The 16730-nt window shown below is 46.3% G+C and overlaps 1 protein-coding gene and 1 pseudogene across 7 annotated transcripts in view; one reads left to right on the forward strand and one right to left on the reverse strand.

Moving 5' to 3' along the window:
• The window catches only part of LOC149744345 (interleukin-1 receptor accessory protein-like 1), a 418156-nt gene that overhangs the window by 47943 nt on the left and 353483 nt on the right, over nucleotides 1–16730 (forward strand). For all 7 annotated transcript variants that reach the window (XM_089905012.1, XM_089905013.1, XM_089905014.1 and 4 more), the window contains one exon: nucleotides 3705–3766. In XM_089905012.1, the coding sequence (XP_089761138.1) occupies nucleotides 3705–3766 (62 nt within the window). The remainder of the gene's footprint in view (nucleotides 1–3704; nucleotides 3767–16730) is intronic.
• Nucleotides 9557–10891, reverse strand: LOC149744346 (ferritin heavy chain pseudogene; annotated as a pseudogene).

A 16730-nucleotide genomic window follows, 5' to 3' on the forward strand; every position in this document is an offset into this window, starting at 1 on the left:
TTATTTTCAGTTAGGTTCAGCTTACCATTTTTTGGAAAGCTCCTATTACATGTATACTAGTGCTTAAGGAGAGGGGAAAAGACCCCACATACTCCCTGCCGTCAAGGATTCTATAGCCTATTAAGGAATGTGTATAATGTGCATGTGTATAAAAAAATTGTCATACAGAGTGGTAAGTGTGATTGGAAGAAATGAAGTAGGAGTTGTATTGCCTGTGTTTAAGGGTGGATTTTAGGTTGAGTTTTCTGGAAACAGAGCCCGAGACAGGGGTTTATTGAAGGAGTATACTCAGGGGAAAACTGTACACAAGTAAGGGAAGCCGAATAGGGCAGGAGAAGGAATCAAGCAAGGATGTGATCTTAGGCAAAATCTAACCTTGGCTTGACACAAGACAGATTCTGGAGCACAAATCTCACTGCAGAGACAGGGCAAAGTGTTCAGGCTCTTTTGCCTCTATCATTGGCCGTCCCAGTTAGCCAAGGGCACTCCTGAGAACATCACAGACGTAAGCTGTCAGCTGCAGCACGCACAAGCAGCTGGGGGTTTGGCTGTCCTTGCTGGTCAAATTGATCTGGGCAGAGCACCAATAGCATCTACAAAAGGAGGGTTAGAAAAAACTAGATGATATGTTTATCACTTTGGACAGCTCAACATCTGAGCACCCTTCCTGTTTGGTGAAAAACGTCAAGACTGGAAACACTCCCATTTAGCATTGCAACAAAAAGAATAAACCTAGGAATGAACCTACCTAGAGGACGTAATAGACCTGTACTCAGAAAACTATAAGACACTGATGAAAGAAATCAAAGATGACACAAACAGATGGAGAGATATACCATGTTCTTGGATCGGAAGAATCAATATTGTGAAAATGACTATATTACCCAAAGCAATCTACAGATTCAGTGCAATCCCTATCAAATTACCAGTGGCATTTTTTTACAGAACTAGACCAAATAATCTTAAAATCTGTATGGAGACACAAAAGACCCCGAAGAGCCAAAGCAGTCTTCAGGGAAAAAAACGGAGCTGGAGGAATCAGACTCCCTGACTTCAGACTATACTACAAAGCTACAGTAATCAAGACAATATGGTACTGGCACAGAAACAGAAATATAGATCAATGGAACAGGATAGAAAGCCCAGAGATAAACCCACGCACCTATGGTCAACTAATCTGTGACAAAGGAGGCAAGAATATAAAATGGAGGAAAGACAGCCTCTTCAATAAGTGGTGCTGGGAAAACTGGACAGCTACGTGTAAAAGAATGAAATCAGAACACTCCCTAACACCATACACAAAAATAAAGTCCAAATGGATTAAAGACCTAAATGTAAGGCCAGACACTCTAAAACTCCTAGAGGAAAACATAGGCAGAACCCTCTGTGACATAAATCACAGCAAGATCCTTTTTGACCCACCTCCTAGAGAAATGGAAATAAAAACAAAACTAAACAAATGGGACCTAATGAAACTTAAAAGCTTTTGCACAGCAAAGGCAACCATAAACAAGACGAAAAGACAACCCTCATAATGGGAGAAAATATTTGCAAACGAAGCAACTGACAATGGGTTAATCTCTTGTAAAGTATACAAGCAGCTCATGCAGCTCAATATCAAAAAAACAACCCAATCCAAATATGGGCAGAAGACCTAACTAGACATTTCTCCAAGGAAGATATCCAGATTGGCAACAAACACATGAAAGGATGCTCAACATCACTAATCATTAGAGAAATGCAAATCAGAACTACAACGAGGTATCACCTCACATGGGTCAGAATGGCCATCATCAAAAATCAACGATAATAAATGCTGGAGAGGGGGTGGAGGAAAGGGAACCCTCCTACTCTGTTGGTGGGAATGTAAATTGGTACAGCCACTATGGAGAACAGTATGGAGGTTCCTTAAAAATCTAAAAATAGAACTACCATATGACCAGCAATCCCACTCCTGGGCATATACCCTGAGAAAACCATAATTCAAAAAGAGTCATATACCACAATGTTCACTGCAGCTCTATTTACGATAGCCAGGACATGGAAGCAACCTAAGTGTCCATCAACAGATGAATGGATAAAGAAGATGGGGCCCATGTATACAATGGAATATTACTCAGCCATAAAAAGAAACGAAATTGAGTTATTTGTAGTGAGGTGGTTGGACCTAGAGTCTGTCATACAGAGTGAAATAAGTCAGAAAGAGAAAAACAAATACTGTATGCTAACACCTATATATGGAATCTTAAGAAGAAAAATGGTTGTGAAGAACCTAGGGGCAGGACAGCAATAAAGACGCAGATGTAGAGAATGGACTTGAGGACACGGGGAGCGGGAAGGGCAAGCTGGGACGAAGTGAGAGAGTGGCATGGACATATACACTCTACCAAATGTAAAATAGGTAGCTAGTGGGATGCAGCCACATAGCACAGGGAGATCACCTTGGTGCTTTGTGTCCACCTAGAGGGGTGAGATAGGGAGGGTGGGAGTGAGGGAGACGCAAGAGGGAGGAGATATGGGGATATATGTATACGTATAACCGATTCACTTTGTTATAAAGGAGAAACTAACACACCACTGTAAAGCAATTATACTCCAATAAAGATGTTAAAAAAGAAAAAAAGAGGGAGGGGATATGGGGATATATGTATAAGTATAGCTGGTTCACTTTGTTATGCGGCTGCAATTAACACAACAATGTAAAGCAATTATAGTCCAATAAAGATGTTAAAAAAAAGAAAAAAAAACCCAAGGCTCTGCTCCATATGATGCTTCCCATTTTCTGAGCAAAGTTCTAGGGCCTTCCCCATCGGCTACCAGACATCCTTCTCAAAATGCCTTTTCTGTTTTGATTAGCCAGGGTCCCATTTTGTGGTTTGCCACCAAGAACCCTGACAAGTACAGAGATTATGGAAATTGTTAGATCATAGATGATTAGAGCCTGAAAAAGATGGGGGTGTCAGGTAAGAGAAGAGCTAATGGAGAGGAAAGAGATGTTCAGACTGAGTAAGACCAAAAGTCTAGGGTCGACTCTGAAATGTTTTACTTGTGACACTCCCAGAAGGTGTGTCAAATCTAGGGGGAGTTTAGTGAAGGGGCAGTGAGTTCATCTGGGGACTTGGGGAATCTGAGTTTTCTGGCAACATCCAGAAGGAGATGTTTCACAGATGGCTGTGCAAGTGTCATAGTCAAGGGAAGCGTCTGGGAGTGGGGGCAGAGAGAGAGAGAAAGAGAGAATAAGATTGGCCCATGGATGTGGCTGAATTGGAGGGGAAATATATATTGAACAAGGGTTGAAGAGGCCAACAGCAGAATGCAGGAGGATGGTTAGCTTTATATAGTTCTCTATAGATAAACCTTAGGTAAACCACGAAAGGACAAGGAAGGTAAGAAAAGAAGGACACTATTAAGAACTGCGGAATGATCAAGCGGAGCAAGTGCTGAAAAGAGACTTTTGTGATGTGAATTAGTAAGCCAGTGATTACTTTTGAGAGAGGAGTTTTGGTAGAGTTCCTTAAAGGGGAAAAATCTCTCCCTCCTCCTGTGTCACGTAAATCCACTGCCTCTCCCCTGTCTCCTCTGGGTCTTCTCTCATTAACTGTATCCCAGTCCACTCCTGAATTTGTAACCTTTCCCACTCTGTTGGCTCCTCCGCAGTAAATGAACATAGCTAAAATACCCTTTCCACTCTTCTCCACTTGTAGAACTCCAGTTCCTCTTTGAAGACTCAGTGTTACCTCCACAGCGGATGTTGCCTACGACCCAGGTAAGATCTAGACTCTACCCTTTCCTCTCCTGCACTCACACGGCACCTTGTAAGCCTCCTCTTTTAGCTCTTACTCAGATAGATTGGTGGTATCTCTCTGTGTGTGCATCTTTTCCACCACGCTTGTGAGCAGGAACTGTGCCCTAGTCATATTATATTCCTAGTGCCAAGCATAGCGCAGAAAACTTCAAAGAATCCAGGATAATTTGTTGAAAGAATTTGGCTAAAAATTCTTGGCTATTTTAATTGGGCCATTTGGCTAAAAATTTCAAAAGCTGCATGAATGCTCCCTCCTAGAATGTTTTCTTTTAGGTTTATTTCTTGAATTACGGTTCTAAAACATATTTTAAGGTGGAACTTTTACTTCTCCATCAACTTTATAGAAGAATTAATCTTTGGGGAGAAAAAAAAATCATGCCCAGGGAATTAGCGCACAGAAAAAAAAAAAGAGAGAAGAAATCTCCTCGTTGCATGTGGCATAGTTAATATCAGATATAACATGTCGTAAACCAAAAATAATGTTACCAAAAAATAAACGTTAAAATACAGATTAAAGGGAAGGAGTCTATTCCTCCTCAGGCAAGGCAGTCGCTTTGCATATTAATGAAACTTCAATGCCTCACAGTAAGAAAAATGATTGGAATAGATTGCAGTAACTTAAAAATGAGTACACTTTAAACAGCTTCTGTGATGAATATGTGATTATGGAGAATCAAAATGGCTAGTCCCACTCTGATGCTCCCGGAAGAGAGATGACTGCTGGCCCTTAATTAACAAAGCCACATGTGGAGCCCAGGAAACTGAAGACACAAAGAAAGTTGACAGGTTGACTTGCTGAAATTCGCAAAGATGTCAGTCTGGAAGGTGACAACTACAATTCTGGGGAGTGTGAGGGTTAGGGATGTGTATAAAATATTATAAACATCCAAGCCATTCTAGAATATTCATTGAAAGTGACCAAAAAATGGAAGGAAACGGGAAAAGACAAAGAGCTGCATAAAGACAGGTGAAAAGTTTAAAATATTTGATGGCTTGAGATGACTTCAGGGCTTGCGGCAAATTACTGTAAAACATGGCTTGGCAAAGATTTCCTGTAACGTGTTAGGCTTTGCAGGCCACACGGTCTTTGTTGCAATGGCTGACTCTGCAGTTGTAGTGCTGGTGCGTATGTAGCCACAGACAATGGGTAATTGATTGGGTGCGGCAGTGTTCCAGTAAAACTTTGTTTATGAAAACCCTTGGGGGCCAGATTTGGCTTGCAGACTGTAGTTTGCCCAGCCGTACTCTAAAAACACCAGTTTGTGACAAAACAGCACACTGCGCAAAAGCTGGTATGTAAATATGTGTGTGTGATCGATAATTGTTGGTTCAATCATTGTTGTTCGGGTTTTTATTGTGCTTGGTATGTTTTTGTTGTGCTTGGTCCGGTACTTACATGAGGGTATGGCTGAGTGAGCTGGTTAAATCGAGGCATCAGTGTTATTTTCCAGCGTCCCAGGCGATTCCAAGGTGCAGCCACGTTTAACAAATAGGATGCTGAAGAATGCTGCGCAAAATTCAATGTGCATATTATTCATCCCCTGGGGTCTTGTTAAAATGCAGATTCTGATTCGGTAGGTCTGCGGTAGAGCTTGGGATTGTGCATTTCTAACAAGCTGTCAGATGACACTGACCTGCCGGTCCAGGGACCACATTTTGAGTAGCAGGGTGCTTGCACTGGCTTTCAATACCTGGGATGTCTTGGTCCTGCCCCGAGACTGATGTAATTGGTCCTGGAGGTGGCCTGGCCATTGAGAGCTCTAAAAACTCCCAGGTGGCTCTAAGGTGCAGCAAAGCTTGAGAACCTCTGTGCTAAATCAAGTGCGTGGTGACATAAATTTTCGTTATTATGTTATCAGTAGCCCTGTTGCCCATTCTCCCCTTCCGATCCACCCATTCCTCTCCTTTTCAGGTCCAAACATCCAGAAGATGGGTGGGATCAGGATTAGCTTTTCATCCTTTCAGTCTTTCCCACCTCTGAGGAGTGGACTGTAGTTCAGGATGGAAAGAGGAGGGAGGCTCAGGCAAGCTGGGTCGGGGAAGAATAAGCAAAACAATTGTTCTAGGGGCCGACTTAAAGGGGAGGCTGATTGAGACAAATGGGGAATTACCACAGAGGGTTGTCACAGCAAAACTCACCTCCAGGCTTGGGCCTGAGTTTGGGGCACTGAAAACAGCAATCTACCCTCCCTGAAGCCTGGCGGCAACTGGCAGCCAAGCAGCTAGGAAGGATTTCTCCTTCTTGATATGCAGAGTGACACAGTTGGTCGAGATGCAAGAGAGCCCCCTAGTGGCAAAATATAAATGTGAAATCCTTTCATCAGCAAATCATAAACACCACAAATGAACTTAGAAGTAAGTGAATGATAATGATAGTAATGATGATAAATGATGGCTTACAAATATATGTAGTATATGTGCCAGGCACTGTTGTAAGTATTTAGAAAATATTAACTCCTTTAATCTCAGCAACCCAATGGGGTGGATGCTTTTTAAAAATTTTAGTTGATTTACAATATGTTTCTGGTGTACAGCAGAGTGATTCAGTTATACATATATATTCGTTTTTCTTATTGTTTATTACAAGATATGGAATATAGTTCCCTGTGCTATACAGGAGGACGTTGTTGTTTATCTGTTTTGTATAGAGTAGCTTGTATCTGCTAATCCCAAACTCCTAATTTATACTGCCTCCCCCCTTCACCTTTGGTAACCATAAGTTTGTTTTCTATGTCTGTGAGTCTGTTTTTGTTTTGTAAATAAGTTCATTTGTATCATACTTTAGGTTCCACATATAAGTGATATCATATGACATTTGTCTTTCTCTGTCTGACTTAACTCCACTTAGTATGATAATCTCTAGGTCCATCCGTGTTGCTGCACTTGGCATTATTTCATTCTTTTTTACGGCTGAGTAATAGTCCGTTGTATATATATATATATATATACACACCACATCTTCTTTATCCACTCATCTGTCGATGGCCACTTAGGTTGCTTCCATGTCTTGGCTGTTGTAAATAGTGCTGCTATGAACACTGAGGTGCATGTATCTTTATGAATTATAGTTTTGTACAGATATATGCCCAGGAGTGGGATTGCTGGATCATGCTTTAGCTCTATTTTTCGTTCTTTAAGAAACCTCCAGACTGTTCTCCACAGTGGCTGCATCAATTTACATTCCCACCAACAGTGTAGGAGTGTTCCCTTTTCTCCACACCCTCTCCAGCCTTTGTTCTTTGTAGATTGCCTGATGATGCCCATTCTAACTGGTGGGAGATGAGACCTCCTTGTACTTTTGATTTGCATTTCTCTAAGAATTAGTGATGTTGAGCATCTTTTCATGTGCTTCTTGGCCATCTGTATGTCTTCTTTGGAGAAATGTCTTCTGCCCATTTTTTGATAGGGTTGTTTGTTGTTTTTGTTACTGACTTGTATGAGCTGTTTGTATATTTTGAATATTGAGCCCTTGTCAGTCACATCATTTGCAAATATTTTCTCCAATGGGGTTGACACTTTTATTATCCCTGTTTTACATATGAGGAAACTGAGGTGCAGAGAAGTGAAATAACATGCCCAAGTTCCCCCAGTTTAGTAAGTGGCTAAACTGGGATTTGAATCGAGTCACCCTGTGGTGAAAGATCCAAGACACCGAACTGCTTCTCCAAAACAGGAGAGTAAGAAGGATCTTCAGTCAATTTATAGTTGTAAACACTCATAAACAGCTGCTCAGCCTGTGCTTCCTCATATCTAGAGGAGAAAAGCTTATATATATATATGTATACATATATATATATATATATATATGTATGTATGTATTGAGACTGTATCAGAGAGAGCAGGGACCTCAAAGCAGACAGAGAAAGAGTGAAAAAAACAAGTTTGACTAAAAAGAGTAAAGGGGGAAATACCATTCAACACCATTTTCTGGAAACTAAACTCAAAGGACCATAATCCTCATTTTTAAGAAAGTATTGAAGCACAGTTATAGGGAAATGTAGAAACAAATTACTCCTTAGCTACGCTTGTTCATATTTCAGTAAATCTTAAAAGCAATCTAGTTAACTCTAAAATGACTCAAGCTACTCATGTGTCTTTGAATATAGGGTACGAAGTCTGAAAATTTCTAACTCTGACCCTTGTAAACTATACACGACACAGAAGAAATGATATGTTTTGAGTATTTTTTCTCAGACCTAGACAACCTTAGGGTTTACATGGGAACAGATTTCATCTGCTCAAATAGAGAATGGACTGAGAGAGGGGAAGAGTTGTAAAAGGGGAACGGAAAAAAAACCAAAAACCAAACATAGAAAAGCAGGTCTGTCGTTTCCTTGGGAAATCCTTTTACTGGGAAATAATTCTTTCTACCTATAGTGAAGAAGACAAGGTAATAGGCTAACGCCTCTGCACATCTAGAAAGGAGAAACCAGAGACCACACTGAGATTAAGAACAGGCTGATTTTGAGATAAACTCTGAGCAGACACAGGTGGCCACAGTCTGGAATGAGGCAATGGTCCAAGCGGGACCAGCAGCTCTCTAGGTGTTCCAGTGTCTCATCCCATCCTCTGAGTGTTGGCTGCTCTGGGTTTGGGGCCGCCTGTGCCATCATCTCTCTACTTCCTTTCTGGTGAGCTTATCTACTCCATGACCTCAACCCATCTATGTACATATAGGCTAATATGTCCCATATGTATTTTTCCAAACCTGACATTCCCCCCTGAGCTCCAGATTCATTTTTCTGGCTACTTGCATGACAGTTCCACTTGGGTATCTAATAGGCACCTCAGATTATACATGACATGCCTTCCCAGCTCCTCGAGTCCCCCTGCAAATACCCCCAGCTTAATAAATAGCACGACCATCAGCCAGGGTGTTCAGATCCAAACTTGAGCCTAGATTATTTTTGTCCTTTCCCATTCCTCACCTCTGGTCCATAAAGCAGATCCTGTAGACTCATCCAGTTCATCTGCAATTTGTCTGCATCTCTTCATTTCCTCTACCAACACGCAGTTCAAGCCACCATTGTCTCTCTGGGCCTGCTACAATGATCTCTTAAGTGGCCTTTCAGCTTCAGCTCTCCTCATCCTCTACATTCTTCAAAGCAGCCAGAGTCAGAGTAACTTGGCTTAACATTCAGAGAGCTTTATTCTACATGATATTCAATATCACAAATTGACCTTCAGCCTGGACCTTATATTTTTCAGTCCTTCTGTTGAGTAATTTCGGGTTTGGGGTACCATGTTACCTTAATGGAAGAAAGAGTACAGTAAAAAAAACCTACATTTGCATGTGTTGTAAGGGCAATATGCATGTCCAGCATGGTGACTAGGGAGTCACCCCTGTGTTTGTGTGCAGGCCAGCCTGAGGCTCAGTTACCATTATCACTGTTGCTCAGGGTGAGCTTGTCAAAGAGGGCCCCTGCCAAGCTGGCTTCTGGGGTCTCCATCTTGCTTCCCAGAATCAACAGACACTAACATTTACATATTTTAGTAAACTCAAAGCTTTCGGGTAAAGTTTTAAGGACCCTTTATTTTAATCCCTGTCCCACCCCATTCCCTTCATTCTTCCTCCAGAAGCCACACTACTGTGATTTTTACACCGTGTTTTTATACTCCTGCTATTCGCAGGCACCCGCATTCAGCAGTGCCTCACCTCACCACCCCCCATATACCCACATTGTTTATAAGGGGAAGATGGATTTTGCACTTTCCAGGGCCCCATGGAATGCCTTCTCCCTCCCTCTGTGGAGATCCTGAGCGGCATGTGGGTGGGGCATGGGTGGGTGGAGAGCCTCCTGGATACCTGTTTTAAAAAGTGAGCGATTTGCACACAGGAACCAAGGAGAGACCTTTATTTCTTTAGGAACCAAATAACTTTATTGGAAGAAGTGGCAAAACTGGAAGAAAAAAACTTAAGTGAACTTCTCCTGCCAGGGCACCATTGCCGTCTGCATGGCAGGCATGGTGACCAGCGCTCTGGTCACCCCGTGGCTCTGGGGAAGTCCAGTCCACGCTCAGTTCTTGTCGCTGTCGCCCAGCGTGAGCTTGTCAAAGAGGGACCCTGCCAGGTCGACGTCCGGGGCCCCCATCATGCTCAGGGTGGTGACATGACCCTCCAGCTCGCTGATGAACGCCACCTGCTGGCTGAGGTAGTGAGTTGCCAGGAAGCGGTGGAGGTGGGGGTCGCTCTTGTCGATGGCCAGCTGGTGCAGGCGGCGCAGGCTGCGGTTCAGGAACTTCTCCAGGAACAAGGTGCACTTCATGGCCTTGAGGCCGCTCTTCCACTCGACACTGACTGGTCTCCTGATGTCTTGGAAGTGGATGCGGCTCCCGCGCTGGTTGTGCAGGCGCATCAGGCCCCGGGCCCAACCGCTGTGCTCGAGGGAGCGGCGCACGAAGAACCAGCTGAAGTGCTTCAAGGCCACGTCGTAGCGGTTGAGGTAAACGGCCGCGGTCAGGCACACTAAGGAGGCGTGGAACTCCAGGTTGAAATGGCTGTTGATGGCGGCCTCGCAGTCGGGGTGGTAGCTCTGGCGCACCTGCGAGGGCGGCGCGGGCAGCGTGGCGGACGGCAAGGGCATCGTGGCGGGCGTGAAGGCCAAGGTGAAGGTGAAGCCGCGGGGCCTGCGGTAGCTGCCTCGGAGCGAAGAGGTAGGCCGCTCTGGGGTGGGCCGGAAATGGCGTTCGTTATGGGACTCAGGCGGTGGGCTCGCGGTCCTGTTACCGGGAGAGGTCGCGTGGCGTTGGCGGGGCAGGAACGCTGCACCCACGTTCCATCACAGCCTGGGTGAGGCAGGGTGACTTTGACCTGCGCCCCTGGTATCTATTATGTTTTTCACTTTGCAAAAAGTTTCCAAGGGCTTTCTCTTGTTCTCCAGTTGCGCCCTCTTATAGCACCCTGTTCTCATTTTATAAACCCATTGTCTTCCTTAAAATTCTGAGAATATGAATTTGTAAGTTTTGGTAATGTTCTCTTCCGTTTCCTGTATTATAGTTGTTTTTTTCTCCAGAAATAGTTCTGTTTGTTCATCATGATGTTCTCTTTCACTTTCCTGCAATATCTGGCAAACATTTGTCCATTCGTATTTGGGAGTAAAGGAGTCATGTGATCAGCCAAGGTAACTGGCATGGATCTGATCTACAGTTGGGAGGGCCATTTCACTAACAGCCTTCTCCTCTGAATGGAGGGGCTCAGTGTGTCAGTTAGGGAGTCTTTTCTATTTGGGGTACATGGTGTGGAAGCTTGTAGGTAAGATAGGGACCATCCCAAGTGCCCAAAGCTTGGCATTTTCTGACATTAGAAGACTTTCGTGTATCTCTTCTGTAATAGATTGTGTCGTTCTCTTTTGTTTCTTCCTCTTCTGCTGAGCGGGTCTGCGGTTATCTCAAACCTGCTCTCATATGGGTTCCCTTCCTGAGCCTTTGAATGACACAAGGAGAGTATCACCCCATCGCCTGCACCACCACTGTGCACTGGATCTTGGTAAGAACAAAACATAAAAATGCACTGTCTTAGGCCAGCAAGACTTGGGATATTTGTGACAGCAGTTAGCCTACCCTGACTAGTTACCCAAAGGAAGTTCTGGCTGACTACGGGTTATAAGCCATTGTAAGCTTATAGCATTTCCTCTTGGTGGAAATGCAGATGCAAAAGTTAAAAAGTCTAGATAGAGCCGAATCATCATGCTCTTCTTTCTTTTGCTAAATTCATCAATAATATGTATCAGTCCTGCTCCCTTTTTCCCTCATGGAGAGTGGAATGAAAAATCCCTCAAAGACCCATGAAGCACAAGGAGTAAGTTTTTCCGTTTCCCTCAGTGCTGGGGAACAAACCCAGGCTGGTCCTCAGGTGGCCGGCCTTAAGCCGACAACAGGAGGCGTAAGGGGTGGGACTGGGACTGGCTGACCCCTGAACCAGTCAGCTGTGGTGAGGGAGATGTGGGTCACGTAGGAACGGGGGGCGCCCCCGGAACCACATAACCGGAGGATGCGTTTGTGTGGGGCAGCTCCCCCGAAGAGGAGGATACTGGTCCAGAGCTGGCAGCGGAGCTAGGGAGATGGTCCACGAATTGTACCAGTTAGCCTTCCCGATTGGAGTGTGAGGGCTGTAGGCTGGAGGGGGTCCCAGACCTGTGTGTGTCCTCTCCACCACAGAGCACGCCGGGCGCTGAGCACCTCATTCCCTGAGCAGTTCTTCGCCTTTGGAAAAGAGTAGAGAGAGAGAAAGGAGCAACAACAGTGGGCTCAGAAAGGCCTGGAACAACCAGTTTGAGACATCTGTGGGGGTGGAAAATGGCTTCAGCTCCCAAACGCAGCCTCGGGAGGCCCTGGGGCAGGGTTGCCTGGCAGCGCTTCCCACGAAGGCCAGGTTTTGGGAGCCTGGCCACAGTGAGCACTGGCTAACCAAGGGGACCAGGGCGCCATTCCCAGTGAAAGATTTGATGAGTCCTCACCAGACCCGGTGATTCCCTGCCTTCTCACTAATCCTCGCGATTCTGTGAGGGAGGATTGTTTTTATCGTCTCCCACACGAGGAAACTGAAGTCTGCGATATAAACTTCTTGAGCAAGATGATGTGGAACCTGGAGTAAAGTCAGATTTGACTGAGGTCACCAGGGGTGTAGCTGAGAGTATAAAATGGGGTATACACAGCACACTGTCATGTGGTTTCTTGAGGCCTCTCCCAGGTTTCCATAATGAGAGAACAAAGAGGTGCAGACAAACAGCTGTTCTGCTTCTGTAGCAGCTCAGTTACCCGCCTGCCCCCCTTCTCGGCACAGGCCTAACCTTCAGCAAGGCAGGTTTCCCGTACGCCGCCATACAGGACAGTCTCTTCTTGCTCAGCTTCTACTAGGAAAGAAGTTTAAGTAAATTTCTGAAAATTTGTGAAGGACCACAGTTTGAGATGGAACACAACTTTTCCTCAGCAGGCCGCCAAGCCCCTGACCAGGGCCGGGACGAGGGCGTTGAAGTTGGGCATCACTCCTGTCATGTGCCTCCTGGCCAATGCCTCCAGCTGGGTTGTTCTTGATTTACATTCTGCTGGTCTAATTGATAGGTGACATTTCCTCTGAAGTTTGTGATCTCTCATCCTCTTTCAATGGGGGTAATCAATATTTCATCCTAGGGTTAGAACAGAGACTTGACTTGCCTGTCCACGTAGACTAAATTCAGTTTTGTAGAGAATTATTTAGCACCTCTCTCCCAAACGCCTGTCCCTTGGTCGATTCTCCAAATAACCATTGACACGTGTGTATGCTTCTTCCCAACCAGACTGTACTTGGTGAGGTCTTGTGAAGATCACCACCCGTCTCCCTCTCTCCACAGTTTGATGCACGTAAAACCCCCAAATTGCTTACTGGTTCTGTGTACCTGTTTGGCGTAACTAAACCACACTTCTCAAATGTGGACGGTAAATCTTCACACCTGAGTTTTTAATCTGGGGGGAGGGGTGGGGCTGACATGTCCGAAAACCACCCGTGTTCTGCACTTAGTGGCCAGCAATGGACTCAGACCCATTTCTTGGAGAAACGAGCGCAAAGAGCGATGGGGATCATCCCTGGTCCTCCGTGCTTTCCTGACGGTTACTTTATGATTGAGCGCGTGTTGTTCAAAAATCCAGTACCTCAGTTGTAGTTCTTCATGCAGAAGGAGTTCAAATGATTCGTCTGTCACGTGTGGCCAGAGACTGTGACTCTCTTGTGGAGAGTTGTAGTCTAGGTGTGGTCCTGTGATTACTGACTGCGTATCAAAGGATCTATTTGACCCAAGGAGGGGTGAGGAAGAACCCCTCCAGGAGGAAGGTAAACAACAGAAGTCTTGGGGGTGGGCTCAGCCTCTCAGTAGTGATGCTATCGTCCAGAAATGCCTGGGGCACTCACCTGGGCCATACTGCCTGAGGCAGCCCTCACAGACATTTCCCCTTTGGGAGCCAGTATTGTGATTGGACCCGCCCTTCCCCACCCCCACCCCCCACCCCCCCCCGCCACCTTGCGGTTCTTATTATGATTGCAAGACACACTTCAGTAAGAGCCATCAGAGAACTTTGAAGAAAAAACATGGTTTATTACTCACAGGTCCTGGAGGATACATGGCATGCGTGGAGCCACACAGCGAGGTCATGGGTAGAAAGAGAGTACGTGTGCAGGCCTGGGCTTCTTTTATTGGGGTCTAGCACGGGATGCCTAGGGTTTCACAGGTTCAGTCTTTATTGGTGAATTTAAAACATGAGCGGGAATTAAAATGCCAGAAGGGAAAAACAGGTGGTCAGATGGTCAGTCCCCTAAGTCGACCAGAGATCTCCGAAACAAAGGAAGCTTCTGGGGCAGAGCCGCCTGACTCTTCCTCTAGTCCTGTAGCCGGCAGTGTGTTTATTCAAGATAGCTGTCTTTGATGTGGGTGCCTAGGCAATCCGAAGCTTAAGGTCAGGCACTTGCATTACAATAAAAAAAATTAAAAAAAATACTAACTCAGCTGCCTACAGTAGAATCCCCCCTGTGATGCTGAAGCATCTGAGTTAGTGGTGAGGACGTTAACAACCTTCAGTCGTTTGTAGGCGGGGAGCCGTCTGGTTGGAGCGCACATTGTGGCCTGCTTCCGTGGGGAAATATGATACAGTACTGTCCTGCTGTCGGCGGGGGACAAACTCACAGTCTGGCGAGCCTCTTGGTATAGGGTAGGGTCAGCCAGCAAGGACCTAGCAAGTTCTGCAAAATCATATCATAGTAGGTCATCCCCCGATGCCATCGGGGCAATGTGTTTACTCCACTGTTTCTGGGAAGTCTTAGTCTCCATGGCAGCGTTCCGCAATATAAACTGGGAAGTCGGGCCATCTGGGTGAGCAGCTAGGTCTCCAGCTGGTGCCACGGCCCTGGGGTGTCATCTCTGGTATAGGACGCATAGGCATCTCCAGTGGTGAAGTCTTGGGCTGGGGCGGCATTGTGTGGAATGGTATCCTCTCCAGCAGTGAGTCTGTCTCACTCAGGGGTGAGGTCCTCTGGAGTGGTGGCCACCCAGGGGCGGGTGCATCCTCCCATGTGGCTGTGCATTTGGGGTATTGATCATGGGCTGGGCATAGGCTAGCCTGATATAACTTAGAGGCTTCCCCGAGGACCGAGCTGCACGTCTGGTGCCTGCTGCTAGTGGAACAAATGGTTAAGAGCTCTCTGGGGTCATCAAGGGCACCTTTAGCAACAGAGTGGGCTGCTGTCCTTTCCTTCCCGGAGGAGCTCATCCAAGCACATAAAGATTCTGGGCACATTTATATCCCAGGCTACGGGAGATCTTATGGGTGCTACTTAGGCATTCCTGGGCTCAACCCGTGAGGGCAATCAGTGGACAAATCCTGGGAGCACAGTCCCTGTACCCAGGTGGGTATTATGTACGGGCAGTCATAGGGCCAGTTAGCTTGTAGCACTGTTTGATGTTGAAATTGGGCAAGTGTCATTTAGACATTGCTTCCAGCGGGCCCCTTGCCTATAAAGGGATGCGATCCCCTTGCCGCTCAGACTCAGTGGCACACTAGCCTGAGCCCTTCCAACAGGGCTCGCCGGCATTCCCTGCTTTTCCACCCTGTGGTGCTACTGTGGGCTGCAGCAGTGTTTTTACAGCATTCTATCTGGGTGAGGGTTAGGCCCAAGGGTTCTACCAGTAACCCTATCACCCAGGCGGTACAAAGCAATAAGAATAGCCATCAGCAGATGGAGCGCTGACGTTTGATTGAGCTCGGGTCAGGTTCCTTCTGGATGAGCTATCTGTGTATTGCTTAAGGGCTGAGCGCGGTTGCTTGGTGGGGGAAAGTACTGGGTCGCCTTTTCTGGCGTGGGGTCAGGCCACGACTTGTAGCTTGCTCGGCATGTTCTCATCCCCAAATGTGGCCTGCGTCCACCAAGCAGAGTTCTTTCCCTCTTTCAGGCACCCAAAGTGCGCCACTGGTTGGTCCCGGGGCGATGACTTCTACTTCCTCTAAATTAGCCGGGGCGTTCAGTTTCATCAGCCAGCTCTTGTAGCCACTGTATTTGGTGAGAGCGGCCGGTGTGGAGGTGGCTGCTTTTGGAGAGTCGTCACCGTTGGCAGGATTTCCAAAGAGATGATCTCGCACTGACTTGGTGGGCTTGTGGCCTGTGGGGCATTCAATGGTGAGGGGACCATATTGGACTCTCTGCCCTCGATCAGGCTATATCAGAGGGAAGCAGATGGTCAGAAGATGGAAAAGAAAATCATAGCAGCATAGGGAAGTGGAGTCAGAGGTCAAAACTTAAAAGGGCGTCGTGCTAGAGTGTGAAGAAAGCTTGAGAACTGCCAGAAATGACCCGAAGTGGCATTTTGGAGGGTGTGTGATAATTGTGTAATAATTGGTATGAGGGGTATAAAGGCTCAGGGGGTGAGAATTAAGCAAGATGAGGGCCTGCGGCAAGAGTTCCATCCATTTCGAGAACCACTTGCTTGCAAATAATTTAAGTAGTGTCTCTTTAAGGAGGTCATTAAGATGCTTGATGAGGCCAGCCACCCGGGGGCGGGATCCTAGATGGAAGTTTGGAAGAATGTTGGGTGGGAGAGCCCACTGTTGAATCTCCTGAGAGGTACAGTGGGTGCCCTGGTCAGAGTCAGCAGTGTTTGGCGATCTGAAGGGAGCAGCATTGAAGGTAGTAAGGAAAGAGATTACCTGTTTTGAGGAGGAATTGTGGGTGGAGTTCACCAAGAGAAGCCTCGTGTTAAGTATCAGTGATGGTGATGGGTTATCTGGAAGCCCCAGCAGAGCGGGAGTATGGTCGGTCTCCCCGGGGGAGTGGGTCCCCGTTGTTCGGTTTGGGTGCAGAGAACGCGCTCATCTGTCACCACTTTGGCTGCCGCTGAGGAGGGGGGCGTCCCCTCGCATGAGCACGAGTTGTTAAGGCACGAATTCCCCGATGACCTGAGGTTGT

This window comes from Delphinapterus leucas, chromosome X (genome assembly GCF_059928025.1).
Source record: "Delphinapterus leucas isolate spDelLeu-1000000601 "Yukka" chromosome X, BTC_Dleu_Yukka2, whole genome shotgun sequence".
Lineage (NCBI taxonomy): Eukaryota > Metazoa > Chordata > Mammalia > Artiodactyla > Monodontidae > Delphinapterus > Delphinapterus leucas.